Source organism: Aulonocara stuartgranti (genome assembly GCF_965226115.1).
Source record: "Aulonocara stuartgranti genome assembly, chromosome: 23".
NCBI classification, from domain to species: Eukaryota; Metazoa; Chordata; class Actinopteri; order Cichliformes; family Cichlidae; genus Aulonocara; species Aulonocara stuartgranti.
Window position 1 is genome coordinate 12,771,694 of NC_138958.1, and position 16,731 is coordinate 12,788,424.

The window sequence follows — 16,731 nt, forward strand, 5'->3', positions numbered from 1 at the left end:
TGATATGCCTGTGGCAAACTCTCAAGAGACCCCAGAACAGACTGTATTGGGAAATCCATCAAGGAAAGCTCAATGTGCTTCCATTTTGCCTCAAACTTAGAGTTACACCAGCACACTAGAGGTCTGATCTGGGCTGCCAGATAGTAATCCTCAAAGCACGGTAGAGCCATGCCCCCCCGCTCACCAGGCAGCTGCATTGTTGCATATTTCACTCTCGGCCTTTTATTTCCCCATATGAATCTTGAGCAATGCATATCCCATTCCCTAAATTGTTTTGCTGGAACCTCAACTGGAAGTGCTGCAAACAAATATAGCAGCTTTGGGAGGATATTTATCTTTATCGCTCTAACTCTGCTGCCCAGATCGAGGGGGAGCAGGCCCCACCTCTCCAGATCTTCATATATCTTCTTGTTCACCCGATTATAATTAACTTCATATAACAATGCAGGGTCTTTTGTCAGCAGGATCCCCAAATACTCCATTTGAGATTGATGCCATCCGAATCTATATCTTGCTACCAATTGTCTTGAGGGGTTAAAGGAGAATGCCAAGATTTGAGTTTTTTGAATGTTCAGTCTATAACCAGACAGTCTGCCATATTCTTCCAGTATTTCCATAAGCAGAGGAATTCCCTCTTCCGGGTTTCCTAGCGCTACCAGCACATCGTCCGCATACAAGCAAATTTTATTTTCCACATTCCCCGTTGTAACCCCCTCCAATCGCGTATCTTCCCTGATACATTGAGCCAACGGCTCAATGAAAAGGTTAAAGAGCAATGGGCTCAACGGGCAGCCCTGCCTGCAGCCACGTCGTAGCGTTATCCGATTTGAGAGGCTTCCATTAACTTTGATCCTCGCCGTTGGAGACAAATAAATCATTCTTATACACTGAATAAACCTGTCACATAGCCCAAATCTCTTCAACACATGAAACAGAAATTCCCACCCGACTGTATCGTATGCCTTTTCCGCATCAAGCCCAATGAGAACTGTTCCAGTTTTCCCTTTAAGTATCCGGTCAATAATATGAATGGCCCTTCTGATATTATCGTGTGTTTGTCTGTTACCTATGAAGCCTGTTTGATCCTCCTCTATCAGCGTGGGCATCAATGTACTCAGCCTCCTAGCCAAAATCGCGGCAAATAGTTTATAGTCTATATTTAACACGCTAATAGGTCTATAACCTCTGGGGTCAGTTTTATCCTTCCCTGCTTTTGGTATGACAGAGATATACGCCTCCCGCCACGATGGTGGGAGCGCCCCCCCACTCAGAGAGTAATTAAAAGAGGCCTTTAGTAGCGGGATTAAGGGTTCCCTCATCTGCCTATACCACTCTGGTGGAAATCCATCACATCCTGGGGCTTTAAAAGTCTTGAGTTTTGAGATCCCAATGTTAATCTCTTCTGCTGATATTTCTCTGACGAGTTTTTCATTCTGCTGCTTACCTATAAACGGTAGATCTAGGCTGGATAAGAAATTCTGAATCTTATGCTCATCTGCTTTGTCCGGTTGTGTGTATAGCTCAGTGTAATATTCTTCAAATGCTCTCTGAATTTCTTCAAGTTTATTAGTTATCTTATTTGTTCTTAAATTTCGAACTTTATGAATAGTGTTCTCCTGTTGTTGCCTCCTGAGTCTCCATGATAATAGCCTAGCAGCTTTGGGTCCTGCCTCATACCACCGTTGTCTATTATATTTTAATTTTTTTTCAATTTCCTCACTTAAAATTTTGTGGATCTCTTGTTTAACCAGCCTCATCTGCTCCAATACCTGGGGGCACCTTGTAACAGTGTGCAATTGTTCCAATTTTCCTAAATTTTCCTGCAAATCTGACAGCTTTTTTGCTCTGACCTTCTTTAGGACTGCACATTTTGCAATAATTTTACCCCTAAGGTATGCCTTAGCCGCATCCCATAAAATCGTAGGATTAACTGTTCCATTGTCATTGAGTTCTAAATATGTTTTTAACTCCTGTCCCATTTCTCTTTTAAACAAGTCATTATTTAACAGACCTGTGTTAAGCCTCCATAAGGTGTTTTTGGGGCTAGCTTTAAACCCAATCTTCATAGTTAGTCCCGAATGATCAGATAAATCTCTTTGTCCTATTATACAATCCTTCACTCTGTGGAGATCTTTACTAAAAGTAAAGAAATAATCAATCCTCGAGTACATATCATGTCTCGCTGAATAAAATGTAAATTTGCGTTCATGTTTGTGTAAATATCTCCATATATCTATAAGCCCCAACTCAGACAACATTGTTTTTACTTGTTTCTCTAATTTAGTTCCCCTCCGGTCTCGGCTAGTTGTATCCCATTTTGGATGGAGAAGTAAATTAAAATCTCCTGCACATACACATGTACCAACACTTTCTGCGGCGATAAGACTGAATATCTCCTTAAAGAACCCTGTACTACTACCAGGGGGTGCATATATATTACACAGCGTGACGTCTTCCTGTTCCATCTTCCCTTTCACCAACACAAATCTTCCCTCTTTATCTTTATGTTCTCCAGTAAACTCAAAACCAACCTTGTTCGGTATCAGAATGGCCACTCCTCTTTTTTTGCCAGATCTATGTGAGGCATAATAGATATTTTTGAATCCCATTCTCTTCCACTTCTCATGTTCTTCCTTTGAGAGATGCGTTTCTTGTAGAAATGCAATATCAATTTTTTCCCTTTTTAGCTTTGAAACTATCTTACTCCTCTTAATGGGATTCTTTATACCATTTACATTCAAAGACAATACCTTATAATACTGCATATGTTCTATATATTTCCAACTTATTTTCCTGCACCAACATGCCAATACTCCCAGCCCTCAGAACACATAATAAACACACATGAACAAAGACAGAACTTGTCTTAACCAAATAAACCAGGTCTTCCATAAGAGAGGTTTTTTCTCTCCTCTCAGTCTGGGGGAAATGCCACAGTGTGGGGCCCCTCTCGTTTCCTATTTTAAAAGAAAAAGGGAAACTAAAAAACAAAAACAAAAAACACGTGAGTCACCTGCATCGGCCCCTCACCACTCTATGATCAAAGGGATATCGACGTGCCATATTCCATCACGGCCAGGGGAGGAGGCCATCCAACCATATATCCCCCTGTATTGATCAGCAGCCCGGCGCACCTGTTGTTCCGTTGGTCTTATGATCATCTTAACAGCGAAACGGGGCGGGTGGGGCGCAGGTGTTACTCCTCCGTACCGACGTCCTCCGTGCGCTGGAAAACCTTCAGCTTTTCCCGTACGCTCCCGCGTAGATCAGCTGTATTCCCGGCGCGTCGCGGCCCAACCACGCTCGTCGGTAGGATACCGCTGATCATCTCCGCCGTAACGCCTTTGGGCTTTCTTGTGGCCACCGGTCCCACCGTGTATCCGCGTCTTCTTAGATCCGCCGCAGCTTCCTCCGCGTTATTGTATAGGACCATTCCCGAGTCAAAATGAACCCGCATTTTAGCAAGCGGGGTCTGGAACCGGATGGCGTTTTCTTTAAGTACTTTTTTAACCGGGCCATACTCTTTTCTCTTCATTTGTATGTTTTCGGCATAGTCGTGATCAAAGAAAATCCGTTTCTCCTTTATATATACAGGCTTCTTCCATGCAGCGCGTAGGATTTGTTCTTTAATATTGAACTTTAAGAAGCGCACCACCGTTGATCGAGGGGGCGCCCCCGGCGGCGGCTGCACTCCCAGCGCCCGGTGAGCTCTCTCTATCCCTAGGCTCTTCTCGCTGCCCAAGTCCACACCGTCCCCCAACTCCGATATCATCATGCTTTCCACATACCTTAGCATGGAGGTGCCTTCTATGTTCTCAGGGATGCCATATATCCGTATGTTATTACGGCGTGAGCGCCCCTCCAAATCCGTAACCTTCTCTTGGAGCTGCCTCTGGTTATCCAGCAGCTGAACAATGGCATCCCTCACTCCAATGTCCCATTTCTCCTTCCCTACCATGTTTCTTTCCATTTCTTCCAGACGTTTCCCCACCTCCTCGATCCTGCTTGTGGCGGCGGTAACCTGTTGATTTATCTCGTGTGTTAACTCGCTCATTTGGGCTTTCATGTCCTCTTTCAAACTTGTTCTCACGAGCGATAGCTCCTTCTTCATCTCTGCCTTAAGGTCTTGCATGCCCTCCGCCACTACTTCACTCACCACTTGTCTGAGGGGGCCTAGCGCTGATGTTGCGGCCTCCGCCGCCATCTTCTCGCCCTCTTGCTCGGAGCGTGTTTCATATGTCTTACTCTCAAGTCGCGTTTCTAAGCTTCGGCCTGGGGCTCGTCCCTTCTTATTTTTATCTCCGCTCATTATTCTTAAAGGGGAAGTCGCTTTTAATGAATTATATTCTTGAATTGCGGATTATTTTAGCTATCGATGCAGGAGCTCCTGTTTATGCTGCTACTCTCGCCACCATGACACCGGAAGTCGGAATAAACGACTCTTAAACTCTGACACGAGGCAGCAAAATCATTGCTGAGTCAAAGCCACATCTGTTCTCACACAAGGGCCATTTAAAGCGTATTATAGCTTCATATTGTCCATTCTTTCTTGGGGCCGGTACCCACAAAACACTCAGACAGAAGCTCAGAATTCAGCTTTTCCTCCTCCCTGCAGCTGGAAAGGTGAAAGACTGAAAATGTTGTATAATATCTGACATAACAAACCACATGACGTGCATTATAACATGGAGGAGAAACCCACTCGTATATATTCCTCCTGAGATTAAAACCTAAGCCCCTCCGCTGTTCTGCAGTGGTACGGACCTCTCTAGATGTTTCTCGAAACTCACACTGTGCTGCTCCTCAGAAAGGTTAGAATCTATACTTGCTGAAGTGAAGAATGTCGCGAGGCATAACCTCAGCTTTTGTCTCAGAGATGGTGTGAGTCGACTCCTGCCCTTAAACTCTGATCATGAGCTCCTGAGCCGTCTTTGGGGGAACAGTGGAGTGGAAAAAAGGGCTTCTACCTCACAAAGCTGCCCTTGTTTTGTGGTTTTGCCCCTGAGATATTGGAAAGGTTAGCTGGGAAATGAATTTAGCACAAGACTCCAAAAAATGGATCACTCCAGCGCTCACGGGAACTGTGTTGTGTTAATGAGATGTGGACACACACACACACACACACACACACACACACACACACACACACACACACACACACACACACACACACACGGATAAATGTTGCGTAAAGTTCAGCTAAATTGTACGTTTATTACTCAGTTTAGTTCAAATTCCCAGCAGTGATTTGCTCTGTTTTTTCCCCCCAGGTTGATAAGGATTTTATTCCTGGCTTGATGTACATTCGGGACAACGAGGCCACACCTGAGGAGTTCGAGGCCTTGACCCTGCCCTTTACCGTGCCCAATGCTAGCGGCCAAGACATCCAGCTCAGCTCCAAGTACTCCCACATCACCCTGGAGAACCGCGCAGAATACGTCCGCCTGGCCATCAACTACAGGTAAGAGAACATGCTCACTGCATACAAATAATCTACTTTCACAAATAAGCTCTGGACAGTTTCTAGAGCATCAGGTTAACAAATCTCCCACAGCTCTCCTCTCTCACATTAAGTCCACAGCAGGAAGTAGTCTGCTTCAGACTTGTTCATACTGCAGGAAATACTGTGTGGTTTAGGTGATGGAGGTTTCTGGATAAAGTGAATCATGACGCCCACTCACTGAGTTTTAATGCACCAAAATCTGAACTGATGCCCTGGGTAGCTGGCAGGTTAAAGGTCGCTTGATGTCTCATCATTCTAAGGCCTATAAACGTTGAGGTCTGCAGTGCATGTGTGAAAACAGCTGTGCATTTGTTTGAGTTTCCCTCTGTCTTCCTGCAGACTCCACGAGTTCGATGAGCAAGTGTCTGCAGTGCGTGAGGGAATGGCTCGAGTGGTCCCCGTCCCCCTGCTGTCACTTTTCACTGGCTACGAGCTGGAAACAATGGTGAGGGAGAGCAGCTCTAGGCTGTGAAGACACATCTGTCCCCAGGTTGTGTGCAGATTTTATAGTGCGTTTGTTTCTTCGCAGGTGTGCGGAAGCCCGGACATCCCGCTGCACCTGCTGAAGTCAGTGGCCACTTATAAAGGGGTGGAGCCGACAGCACCTCTCATTCAGTGGTTCTGGGACGTGATGGAGTCCTTCTCAAACACAGAGAGGTCTCTATTCCTGAGGTTCGTCTGGGGCCGCACACGTCTGCCGCGCACCATCGCTGATTTCCGAGGAAGAGACTTTGTGGTCCAGGTGAGAAACCTAAAAGCTGTCCCCTGATTCTTTTTCACGCTTTTCGTGAGTGAAATGATTGACTCTGCGTCACCAACTACCTGCATAAATGTCATACTGTATACTGTCATAGTAAACTGACGTGTAACCGTGACATGTAGCCAGGCTGCAACTAATCTGATGCATGTGCACATGCAAAGATGAACATTTATGGTTAACGTTGTTCTTGAAATTGTTTCACTTTTTTTTTCTACTACTACTTTTTCTCGACTAAAGAATCAGCAGAAACATCTCTCGCCCTGATTCAAATACATAAAATAAAGCTCTAAATATAAAACTAATGTTCCGCGTTTGTCTTCAGGTGCTGGATAAGTACAACCCCCCCGACCACTTCCTGCCAGAGTCCTACACGTGTTTCTTCCTCCTCAAGCTGCCCAGGTACTCGTGTAAACAGGTCCTGGAAGAGAAGCTGAAGTACGCCATTCACTTCTGCAAGTCCATTGACACAGACGATTACGCCCGCATCGCCCTGTCCGGCGAGCCCGCAGCCGACGACAGCAGCGAGGACTCCGACAACGAGGACGCAGACTCGTTTGCGTCCGACTCCACCCAGGATTACTTAACGGGACACTGAAGGGCCGCAGAGAGACTGCTGGTCTCGTGTGTCGATGCACACATACATAGAAACACTGCAAAGACACAAATGTCTGTGTGTGGGGGTGGCGGGGGTGTGCAATGAGCTTTAAAAGCGTTATAAGCTAAAGAGAGGAACGAACACGGCCTCACTCTGGGTTAGTTTCTGATTGTTGTGTTACAGAATTGTGTATTATTCCAGCTGAACTAAAAAAAAACAGGCTCTAGCCTAGCACTGTGGTAGATCCCATCTGGTTTGTGTGAGTTTCCTCTCCGTAGGGTGTATATAGAAGTTCATGTGCGAAAAACAGTAGTGTTTTTGTTTCTTGGTGTTTCTTTATAATAAATTTAAAAAAAGTTTTTAACTTAAAGTCAGTGTTTCTCACCAGGCTCAGTCCGAGCCCACTGAAGGGTCATTTTAAGATTCCTATACCCCGCCCCTCCCCACAACCATATCTGTGCACCATCTCCTTAACAAATGTACATAATGCGACTGTGCCATGTATTCACAGGTCTCATTCCTGCTTATTAAATGTAATCTGATTAATCCCATGTTTTCTGTGTGAAACACAAATCACTACAAGCTCACATCAAAATGACATTCAGTTCTCAGTTTTATTCCTGTCAGACATCGTTTTGCAGATTAAGGTTATTGCATAAATGTCATGTTTGGAAAGAGTTGAAGGCCGCCCTAATGAAACCGCTCTATCCTTTTGTTTTCTGTTGTCCTCGTCTTACAAGAGGAGGTGCTCTAGCTAGAAGCCGATCAGATTTTCTCTTTGATTTCTGGAAGAATCCGTTTTCATATGCGGCACAAACATCCCAGCTTGATGGCGGCGGAGTGTTAAAGAAGTCTCCCGTGATTACTTGTGGGGGATTGTTGCTTGAGCACCGGGAGAGCAGCGCCTCTCTCTCATGTCCTGGGAAAAAGGCAATCAGACACGATCGTACAGACTCCTTATGGTGTCTTTAGCTCCAGTAACCGCTCTGAAATGTCTTCGGCTTTGACTTCCACCTTGCATAATCATGCACAGTTAAGTGGAGTCACGAGAGGTAAAAAAAATAATAAAAAAGGCCTCTGTTTTATGAAGCCTTGAAGGCTTGGCTTAGAAATCATTAGCATTCTTTGTGGACTTAGTCCTTTTTTTCACCACGTACAGTACTCTGCTGGGAGTCAGGTGCTTTTCACTACAGTCCAGGCTTCAGGCAGAGAGGGAGGATGGCTGAGCCCTTCATCTCCAGCTGTTTCCTATATAGTCTGTAACATAAGTGGAGGTTAATATTTCCCCCTAAATGACCTTTATTCAAGCGGATTACTTTCTGGAAATGCCATATTTCTACTAAAGCACTTTAGTCATAATGTGTTTTTGTTTTTTAGTTTTGGTTATTTCAGATTAGATTCCTGCCTCAATTGTGGAAAAAGTGTCCTGTCAGGCAAAAGTGGCAAACTTGTTTAATATTATATAAGAATAAATGCAATTTCAAATCTTTGCAAGGGATTATTAGGACTGGAATTAGAAGTGTGATCTAGGGGAGTAGCAGAAGGGTGACCTGGGGTGACACCAGCCCTCTGTTATCATTTCAGTGCAACGATGTCAAAATAATGGGATGAAGTATTTAAAAAAAAAAAAAAAAACAGAACAATTTAAAAAAAAAAAAACTACTGCGCCTCATTCAAGGCTGCAGTGTTGCACCCTGCGGCTCAGGAGAAAGTTTGTCGCCTACCAGTTGGAAGGTTGGTGGTTCGATCCACAGCTGAATTGGGCAAAGTACTGAACTGAAAGTGCATCTGTCGGAGTACGAGTGGATGTTGGATAAAGTGCTTCGGTACTGAAAGTACTGCTTGTATGACTCTGTGAATGAGGCTTCTAGCAGAAACGCATAAGTACCCGTCCATTGTGATGATGCACGATAAAATCGTATCCACAGGAAGGTAATACAAGATGAGTTAGTGGGACTTCAACTCAATAACTGGTTAGAATGGTCTGTAAATTCCAGAACATGCAGTGTAAAAGACAAGATGAACCAATGATTGTTTAGGGTGTGGCCTGTGAATGACATCACTTCTGATGCACTGTTTCAACCGAAACACTCAAGGCTGCAAAAAGGTAATGTTTATGTCCATCTTTGGATACAGTCTTTAACCTGTTACTGGGGAATTACAGCTAAGTATAGCCATTTAGGTTTCAGCAAGAAGAAAAAAGGTTCCCGTGGTCATGTGAGAGCGTGCGCTGCGTTCCGCAAATCATCATGCTAAGCAGTTTAATGTTAATTCTATAATACCAAAACATAACGCAAGTTATGTCACAGGACTTTACACAGTAAGGTCAAGACATAATATTATGGGAAACCTAGCGAGTCGTGTGTAGAGGCAACACTGTAGTGAAGAAGAAGCCCCAGGTACCTGCACCGAGATGAAACTGAATCATTGAATGCAGTGGTGTCATATAAATGCACAGGGAGTGAAAAGATGGAAGCAAAGGAACTACAAAATTCATCAAAAAGGAAAGTTTGAAGCCTGATCTTAAGAGTGAAGAGGATGTCTGTCTCCTGAACTGGGAGCAGGTTCCTCAGGAGAGGGCTGAAGGTTTTGGCTGCTGTATTTAGATCATGTGGACTGAGGGATGCTGCTCGGGGTGAGCAGGCAGCCCATGTGACTGCATGTGGGTGGCAAAGGTTTTTATCATCTCCAACCCTCTTTTTTTTTTTTACTCATCACTGTAAATAAGCATTGTAAAATAAGAGGGCCGTTTCTGTGCCGTAGTCTTCCTGTCAGGAGCACTTTCCTGTTTTTCAACCCACAAAACCGCCAAATTGTACTCCTGGCATGTCACTTTTCATACAGGGTGGAGCAGTTTGAAATGCTTTGTGTGTGAATGACACATGACAAACTGGTGAAAAAACATCAAAGCAGTCAGACATGCCGAATACAAACACGGCTGAACGGAGCGGATCGGTGCAGTCTAACGTACGTGTTCAAAGTGGCTGAAGTCATGTGGATCAGTGAACCAGAAAAAATTCCTGGAAAGGCAACACATGAAAGAGTGTTGGGGTGGGGAGTGACATTAAAAACTCCATACTGGTCATACAACTACGTTTTTGTGTCACATGAAAGAACAGAATGAAATGATCTGCAAAAAATTTATTGCCAAAGACAAAGTACCAAATGTTAAACTGAGAAATGAGGCTGGTTTTCGAAGAAGAAAAGCTCATTTGGAATTGGATGCCGTGCTGCATTCTTTTAACAAGGTTTGACTGTTAAAGAGACTACCTGGTTTCCTCAGTTCCCAAATATCTTCCTTTCATTCCTTGGTTTCAGAAAGCTTTAAATGTTTCTGATTCTCTCATTACAGTCCAAACTTTACACCTCATCCCAAAAAGACAAACTAAAATTTTAAATCTTAAAACATTTATACAAGAGTAATGTTTGGATCCTCGGGTGTTTGTCTGGGCCTCGTTGCAGCCCCTTAGTTCACCCAGAAATTTAAATAAGCTGTTCTGACTTCTCTGCTTCTCTTTGAGAAACTGTCTTCTGATTATGAGGCTGGTCACCCTTTTAGAGGTTTCTGAGATTGAATTCATGCACGGCAAAGAGTAAAAAAAAAAAAACTGGGATAAACTGAGTGTTTCGAGCAGTCTGCAGCTCACAGGGAATATTGTGCACACACTGACCTCATCATGAGAAACTTTGTCTAATATGAAGCTCCACCGGTGAAACAGGAGATACGTGACAGGAAGTGAGGAGAAGAATACATTCAAACTGCTGCAGATTAGAGCAACGTCTAAATGGCCTCAACAGTGTACAAGTGAACTTTGACCCTTAGATATTTCACTTGAACATCATCAGGCTCCTCAGCAGAGTGCTGACAATCAGATAGTGTCTTCACATTCGGTTCAGAGGCCTGCACTGTTTTTACTCTTCTTGTATTCTGTAGATCAAGAGGATCATGTGCCACCAACTCAGAAACCTTCTCTGGCTCAGCAGACAGCTAACAAGCATTCAGATCAAGGCACTGAGTGAACAGGCAGATTTATCCCAGCTGAACATCTCTGAACGCCTGCTGCTCAGCCGGGCTCATGGACATGAGTGTGTAACTAAAGCGAGTTCACATTAACTTCTGCTTTGTGTGAGCCTGCATCACATGACTCCGTTGTCATGACCAGTCAGCATCCAGCACTCAGTCCTGATGAGATGAACACAAAGCAGCGAAAAGCTCCTTCACTCTGACGCCGCGGTGACGCCGGTTAAACCTCCGTCAGACTCCCAGTTTACTCTCCTCTCTGTCGTTCATGTGATTTCTCTGTTCTCACTACGACATCTCACATCAGCCCACAAGACCAGAGCGTAGCCGCCCTCACCCCCCCCCCCGGGACATCTTCTTTGTCAAGCTTTATCCTCACAGGCAGCCCCGAGTCCAGACCAGGTGACTCAGACCGCTCAATGGGAGACGCTGTCTTCAGACTTCTGAGAATTAACTCTTTAAGGTCATTTTTGGGGACTTATGAGAAATATATTTGTATCGCTGTTTGTGTTCAGTTCACTGAACAGATCATTTTTATAGGCTGGAGGTTTTAGTGGTGGGAGTTTCTAATTACTTAGGTCCTGTTAGTCTGGTTCACTAGCTTTTACTCATGGATGGCAGGATGGTAAAATCCTAATCTGCTCAGCTGTGTTGAGTCAAATGCAAATATATTAAGAGATTAAATTAAAGATACAGTCCCTGGTTTTGTTGAAGCGTTCTGCAAATCCTTGAATTTTAAAAAGCCTCAGTTGTTTTTAAAATTCAATTTTCTTTATTTAAATAAAGAGAAAAAATGTAGAAAAACAAGGTCACAAAACAAAGAGATGAAATTAAAAAAAAATAGTTTTTAAATCAGATCCTTCTGCCCAGTCCTGACCTTAGATGCTGTTTAGCACAATGAAAAAGAAAAAAAAAAGCTTCAGATGCATCAAGTTTTATTGTGAATCTTTTTTCTCTCTTTTGTCTTTTTAAATTCTGCGTTTTCATTTAAATTGATTAAAGTTCCCATTTTTAAAATATAAAAACCCCTGACTTCTAACAAAAGGAATGTTAGTAACTTTTTGCGTCAGCAACCATTTTCAATGATATTTAATTAATCAGTTTTTCTTTCTCCACTTTCACAAACCGTTCAAATCATTTTCTCTCTTTTGTTAAAAGAATAATTTTAAAAAAGCCATTTTCTCTCATTTTTTAGTCATAAACATCCACCATAGAAGCCGCAGCACCACAATTTTTGAGATTTTTTTTTCTCTTGGGTGATGAGATGTAAATGACGTTAACAAAGAACATGACGTTTTTGAAACTAGAATTTTGGGTTTGTCCGAATCCTGTCCGTCTCTGACCTCGCTGACCCCTCCTCACCTTAAATCTGTGGCTTTGAGGCTCCCTGCTGTGATGAGTTAGACCCAGTGCTTTCCACATGACAGCCCCCCCCCATCCCAGAAGAAAAAAGAAAAACTGCAAATATTCTGATAATTTATCACACAAAAACAGCATTGACATTAAAACATCTATATGCACATTTCAAGTTCTGTTTAGAGCAGGGGCGGATGTGCTTTCGGGGCGGATGTGAAGCAGGGGGTGGGAGCGGTTTGGTTGTAAGAAAAAAAAAGAAAAACTGGAGTAAGAGCGACTGAATGGGAAAGCTTTCTGTTAAGAACCTCCACCCTCCTCAGCGCCTCTAGAGCCTGCGCCTCAGGAACATCTCCCTCCTTTCTGGGAGAGCACCCGAGAGGACACGAAACACCTCAGCCTCTCTAGCCTTCCATCACGTCTTTGTGCTCAAATAACATCGAAAAGAACGAGCCCCAGCAGATGTGAGACCATCACTCTTTACCTTTTGTCGGATTATCAGTTTGAATGAGTTCCGCTTTCTTTGGCTCAACATCAGCATCAACTGAGCACTGCCATCCTCCTCCTCATCATCATCCTGTTTGTCTTAGTCCTCGTTCTCTGTCTTCATTCATCAAGGTGAGGTTGACATTTTTCACCTGTTTCCTGACAAAATAAAAGCTTGAATTTAAAGCCTGGATGTGCCTCTGTTACACTACAGTGTTGGCCTTTGTTTTAGGGCTTTAAGCCTCATGCCCTAATCCTGCTCTATAAGTAGTGCTGTAGCTTTGTAAAAATCCCCTCAGTCATTCCACTGATTTCTAAATGATGTCTGCTCAATGGATGAAACGTGCTCTTTTATATTTCACAGCTTAGACATTACCTAATACTACAACTGAAAGAAACCACTAGTAACAAACATCCGAGTCAGAGAACCGTGCCGTTACGGCTTCCTGTCCTGCTGAATTTCTAATTGCTGTGAACGAGGGTGGAGAATTTAAGAAAGCAGTTTGTGTTTGCTTTTACATGCAGCCTGCAGGCAAGATGTCACACAGAAGTCTCTTTCTCCTCTCTGAGGCACATCACAAGCATGGGACAAGCAGAACAAATGTAATATGAGGCATAGGAAATGCATGCGAACAATAAGTGGTCCAAGTTTGAACTTTAACGCTGAAACAAATGACTGAACACGAAAAGGCTGAGCCACCTCTTTGATGGAAACATTAAAACTAAGAGGAAATCTGATGTGAGCATCATGAATATTATTTATTCATGTGTAGATGGGAGCATCCATGAGAAACTGGCATCTAGAATGTGTTCATTGACAGCTTTTCCCTTTTATGTCTGTATTAAGTGGGTGAGGGAAGTATATATAACAGCGACAGATGAAGACGGGTTAAAGAAATGTACAATAAATGGCAGTAATTCTGGTTCTACCCGGAAGAAAGAATTTTCCTGGCTGGATTTCTTTCTTCTTTTTAAAAAACAAAACAAAACATTATTATTCCACAAAGAAAATTCCTATAAATGTTAGGTCTGAATCCGGACACTGCTGGAGACAATGTAAACATGTGATGGAGGTCAGCTGACCACCATCACATGTTTTGGAATTTTCCAGCAATCTTATTGGTTAGAGCTGGTAACATAGTTTCAAGTCATACCAGGGTTTGATACTCACTGTAGTTTTGATTCATATTTTAGTAATCTATCAACTGATTTAAACAGTCAACCCAAATATCTTGAATGGCCAAATGACTGATTAAAAATTCCACTCTCGCCCCTGTGGGCAGTCATTACCCTTCAAGCTCGGGTCCTCTACCAGAGGCCATGAGGGTCCTGCACAGTATCTTAGCTGTTCCTAGGACTGCACTCCTAGGAACAGGAGTGCAGTCCCGGGATCTGCTGGAGCCACTCTGCTAGCTTGGGAGTCACTGTACCAACTGCTCCGATTAACACTGGGACCACTGTTACCTTCACCCTCCACTTCTTCTCGAGCTCTTCTCTGAGCCCTTGGTACATCTCAAGTTTCTTGTGTTCCTTCTTCATGATGTTGCTGTTATTCACTATCGCTACGGCCATCTTCCTCTGCTTGTCCACAGGATCTTAGCTCCGTCATTCTCGACCACCATAGGGGGTGTCTCCCATTTGACCTCAGGATTTCCAGGCCATTTTCAGCACAAATGTATCTGTATACTATATCGGCCACTTGGTTATGGCGTTTCATGTATGCCCTGCCTGCTAGCATCTTGCACCCTACTGTTATATGCTGGATTGTCTCAGGGGCATCTTTACACAGCCTTGCACTTGGGGTCCTGCCTGTTGTGGCAGACCCCACTCTCTATGGATCTTGCGCTCAGAGCTTGTTCCTGTGCTGCCATGATTATTGCCTCTGTGCTGTCTTTCAGTCCAGCTTTGTCCAGCCACTGGTAGGATTTCTGGATGTCAGCCACTTCCCTTATCTGCTGGTGGTACATAACATGCAAGGGCCTGTCTTTCCTCTTCCTCCTCTTTCTTGGGTTTCTGCTGCCTGAGGTATTCACTGAGCAGGCGGTCGGTTGGGGCCATCTTCCTAATGTATTTGTGAATGTTTGTTTTCTCAACCTGGACCATGGTTCTGACACTCACCAGTCCTTGGTCTCCTTTATTTGGCTTAGCATACAGTCTCAGGGTGCTGGACCTGACCATGCATGGTCAGGAGCTTCCTCGTCTTGATATCAGTGGCTTCTGTCTTCTCCTTTGGCCAGCTTATTATCCCAGCAGTGTACCTGGTCACTGCCAGGGCATAGGTGCCAATTGTCTGTATCTTTCCCATTCACTTCAGGTCTTGCCTGACCCTCTGTAGGTACAGTGGGGCAAAAAAGTATTTAGTCAGCCACCGATTGTGCAAGTTCCCCCACTTAAAATGATGACAGAGGTCAGTAATTTGCACCAGAGGTACACTTCAACTGTGAGAGACAGAATGTGAAAAAAAAATCCATGAATCCACATGGTAGGATTTGTAAAGAATTTATTCGTAAATCAGGGTGGAAAATAAGTATTTGGTCACCTGAAACAAGGAAAATCTCTGGCTCTCACAGACCTGTAACGTCTTCTGTAAGAAGCTTTTCTGTCCCCCACTCGTTACCTGTATGAATGGCACCTGTTTGAACTCATCATCTGTATAAAAGACACCTGTCCACAGCCTCAAACAGTCAGACTCCAAACTCCGCCATGGCCAAGACCAAAGAGCTTTCGAAGGACACCAGGAAAAGTATTGTAGACCTGCACCAGACTGGGAAGAGTGAATCTACAATAGGCAAGCAGCTTGGTGTGAAAAAATCAACTGTGGGAGCAATCATCAGAAAATGGAAGACATACAAGACCACTGATAATCTCCCTCGATCTGGGGCTCCACGCAAGATCTCATCCCATGGGGTCAAAATGATCATGAGAACGGTGAGCAAAGATCCCAGAACCACACGGGGGGACCTGGTGAATGACCTGCAGAGAGCTGGGACCAAAGTAACAAAGGTCACCATCAGTAACACACTACAACGGCAGGGAATCAAATCCCGCAGTGCCAGACGTGTTCCGCTGCTGAAGCCAGTGCATGTCCAGGCCCGTCTGAAGTTTGCCAGAGAGCACATGGATGATACAGCAGAGGATTGGGAGAATGTCATGTGGTCAGATGAAACCAAAGTAGAACTTTTTGGTATAAACTCAACTCGTCGTGTTTGGAGGAAGAAGAATACTGAGTTGCATCCCAAGAACACCATACCTACTGTGAAGCATGGGGGTGGAAACATCATGGTATGGGGCTGTTTTTCTGCCAAGGGGACAGGACGACTGATCCGTGTTAAGGACAGAATGAATGGGGCCATGTATCGTGAGATTTTGAGCCAAAACCTCCTTCCATCAGTGAGAACTTTGAAGATGAAACGAGGCTGGGTCTTCCAACATGACAATGATCCAAAACACACCGCCCGGGCAACAAAGGAGTGGCTCCGTAAGAAGCATTTGAAAGTCCTGGAGTGGCCTAGCCAGTCTCCAGACCTCAACCCCATAGAAAATCTGTGGCGGGAGTTGAAAGTCCGTGTTGCTCGGCGACAGCCCCAAAACATCACTGCTCTCGAGAAGATCTGCATGGAGGAATGGGCCAAAATACCAGCTACTGTGTGTGCAAACCTGGTAAAGACCTATAGTAAACGTTTGACCTCTGTTATTGCCAACAAAGGTTATGTTACAAAGTATTGAGTTGCATTTTTGTTATTGATCAAATACTTATTTTCCACCCTGATTTACGAATAAATTCTTTACAAATCCTACCATGTGGATTCATGGATTTTTTTTTTTTTTTCACATTCTGTCTCTCACAGTTGAAGTGTACCTCTGGTGCAAATTACTGACCTCTGTCATCATTTTAAGTGGGAGAACTTGCACAATCGGTGGCTGACTAAATACTTTTTTGCCCCACTGTATTTAGTGGTTGTGGCTTTCCTAATGGCCTCTTCATGGCTCCCGTTTGCCTGTGGGGTTCCTAG

The 16,731-nt window shown here is 44.0% G+C and overlaps 2 protein-coding genes across 5 annotated transcripts in view; both read left to right on the plus strand.

The window, feature by feature from the left end:
• herc2 (HECT and RLD domain containing E3 ubiquitin protein ligase 2) overlaps window positions 1-7,404 on the plus strand; it is a 58,550-nt gene extending 51,146 nt beyond the window's left edge. For all 3 annotated transcript variants that reach the window (XM_082525583.1, XM_082525584.1, XM_082525585.1), the window contains exons 88-91: window positions 5,271-5,461; window positions 5,843-5,948; window positions 6,033-6,245; window positions 6,586-7,404. In XM_082525583.1, the coding sequence (XP_082381709.1) occupies window positions 5,271-5,461; window positions 5,843-5,948; window positions 6,033-6,245; window positions 6,586-6,858 (783 nt within the window). In that variant the 3' untranslated portion in view covers window positions 6,859-7,404. The remainder of the gene's footprint in view (window positions 1-5,270; window positions 5,462-5,842; window positions 5,949-6,032; window positions 6,246-6,585) is intronic.
• A 3,868-nt stretch (window positions 7,405-11,272) lies between these two features.
• The window catches only part of oca2 (oculocutaneous albinism II), a 74,786-nt gene continuing 69,327 nt past the window's right edge, over window positions 11,273-16,731 (plus strand). Inside the window, exon 1 of one of the 2 annotated variants that reach the window (XM_082523004.1) lies at window positions 11,273-11,342. In XM_082523004.1, coding sequence (XP_082379130.1) covers window positions 11,299-11,342 — 44 coding nt within the window. In that variant the 5' untranslated portion in view covers window positions 11,273-11,298. Of the gene's footprint in view, window positions 11,343-12,414; window positions 12,851-16,731 lie in introns of those variants that run through there. The other variant, XM_082523005.1, reaches the window with a different exon arrangement.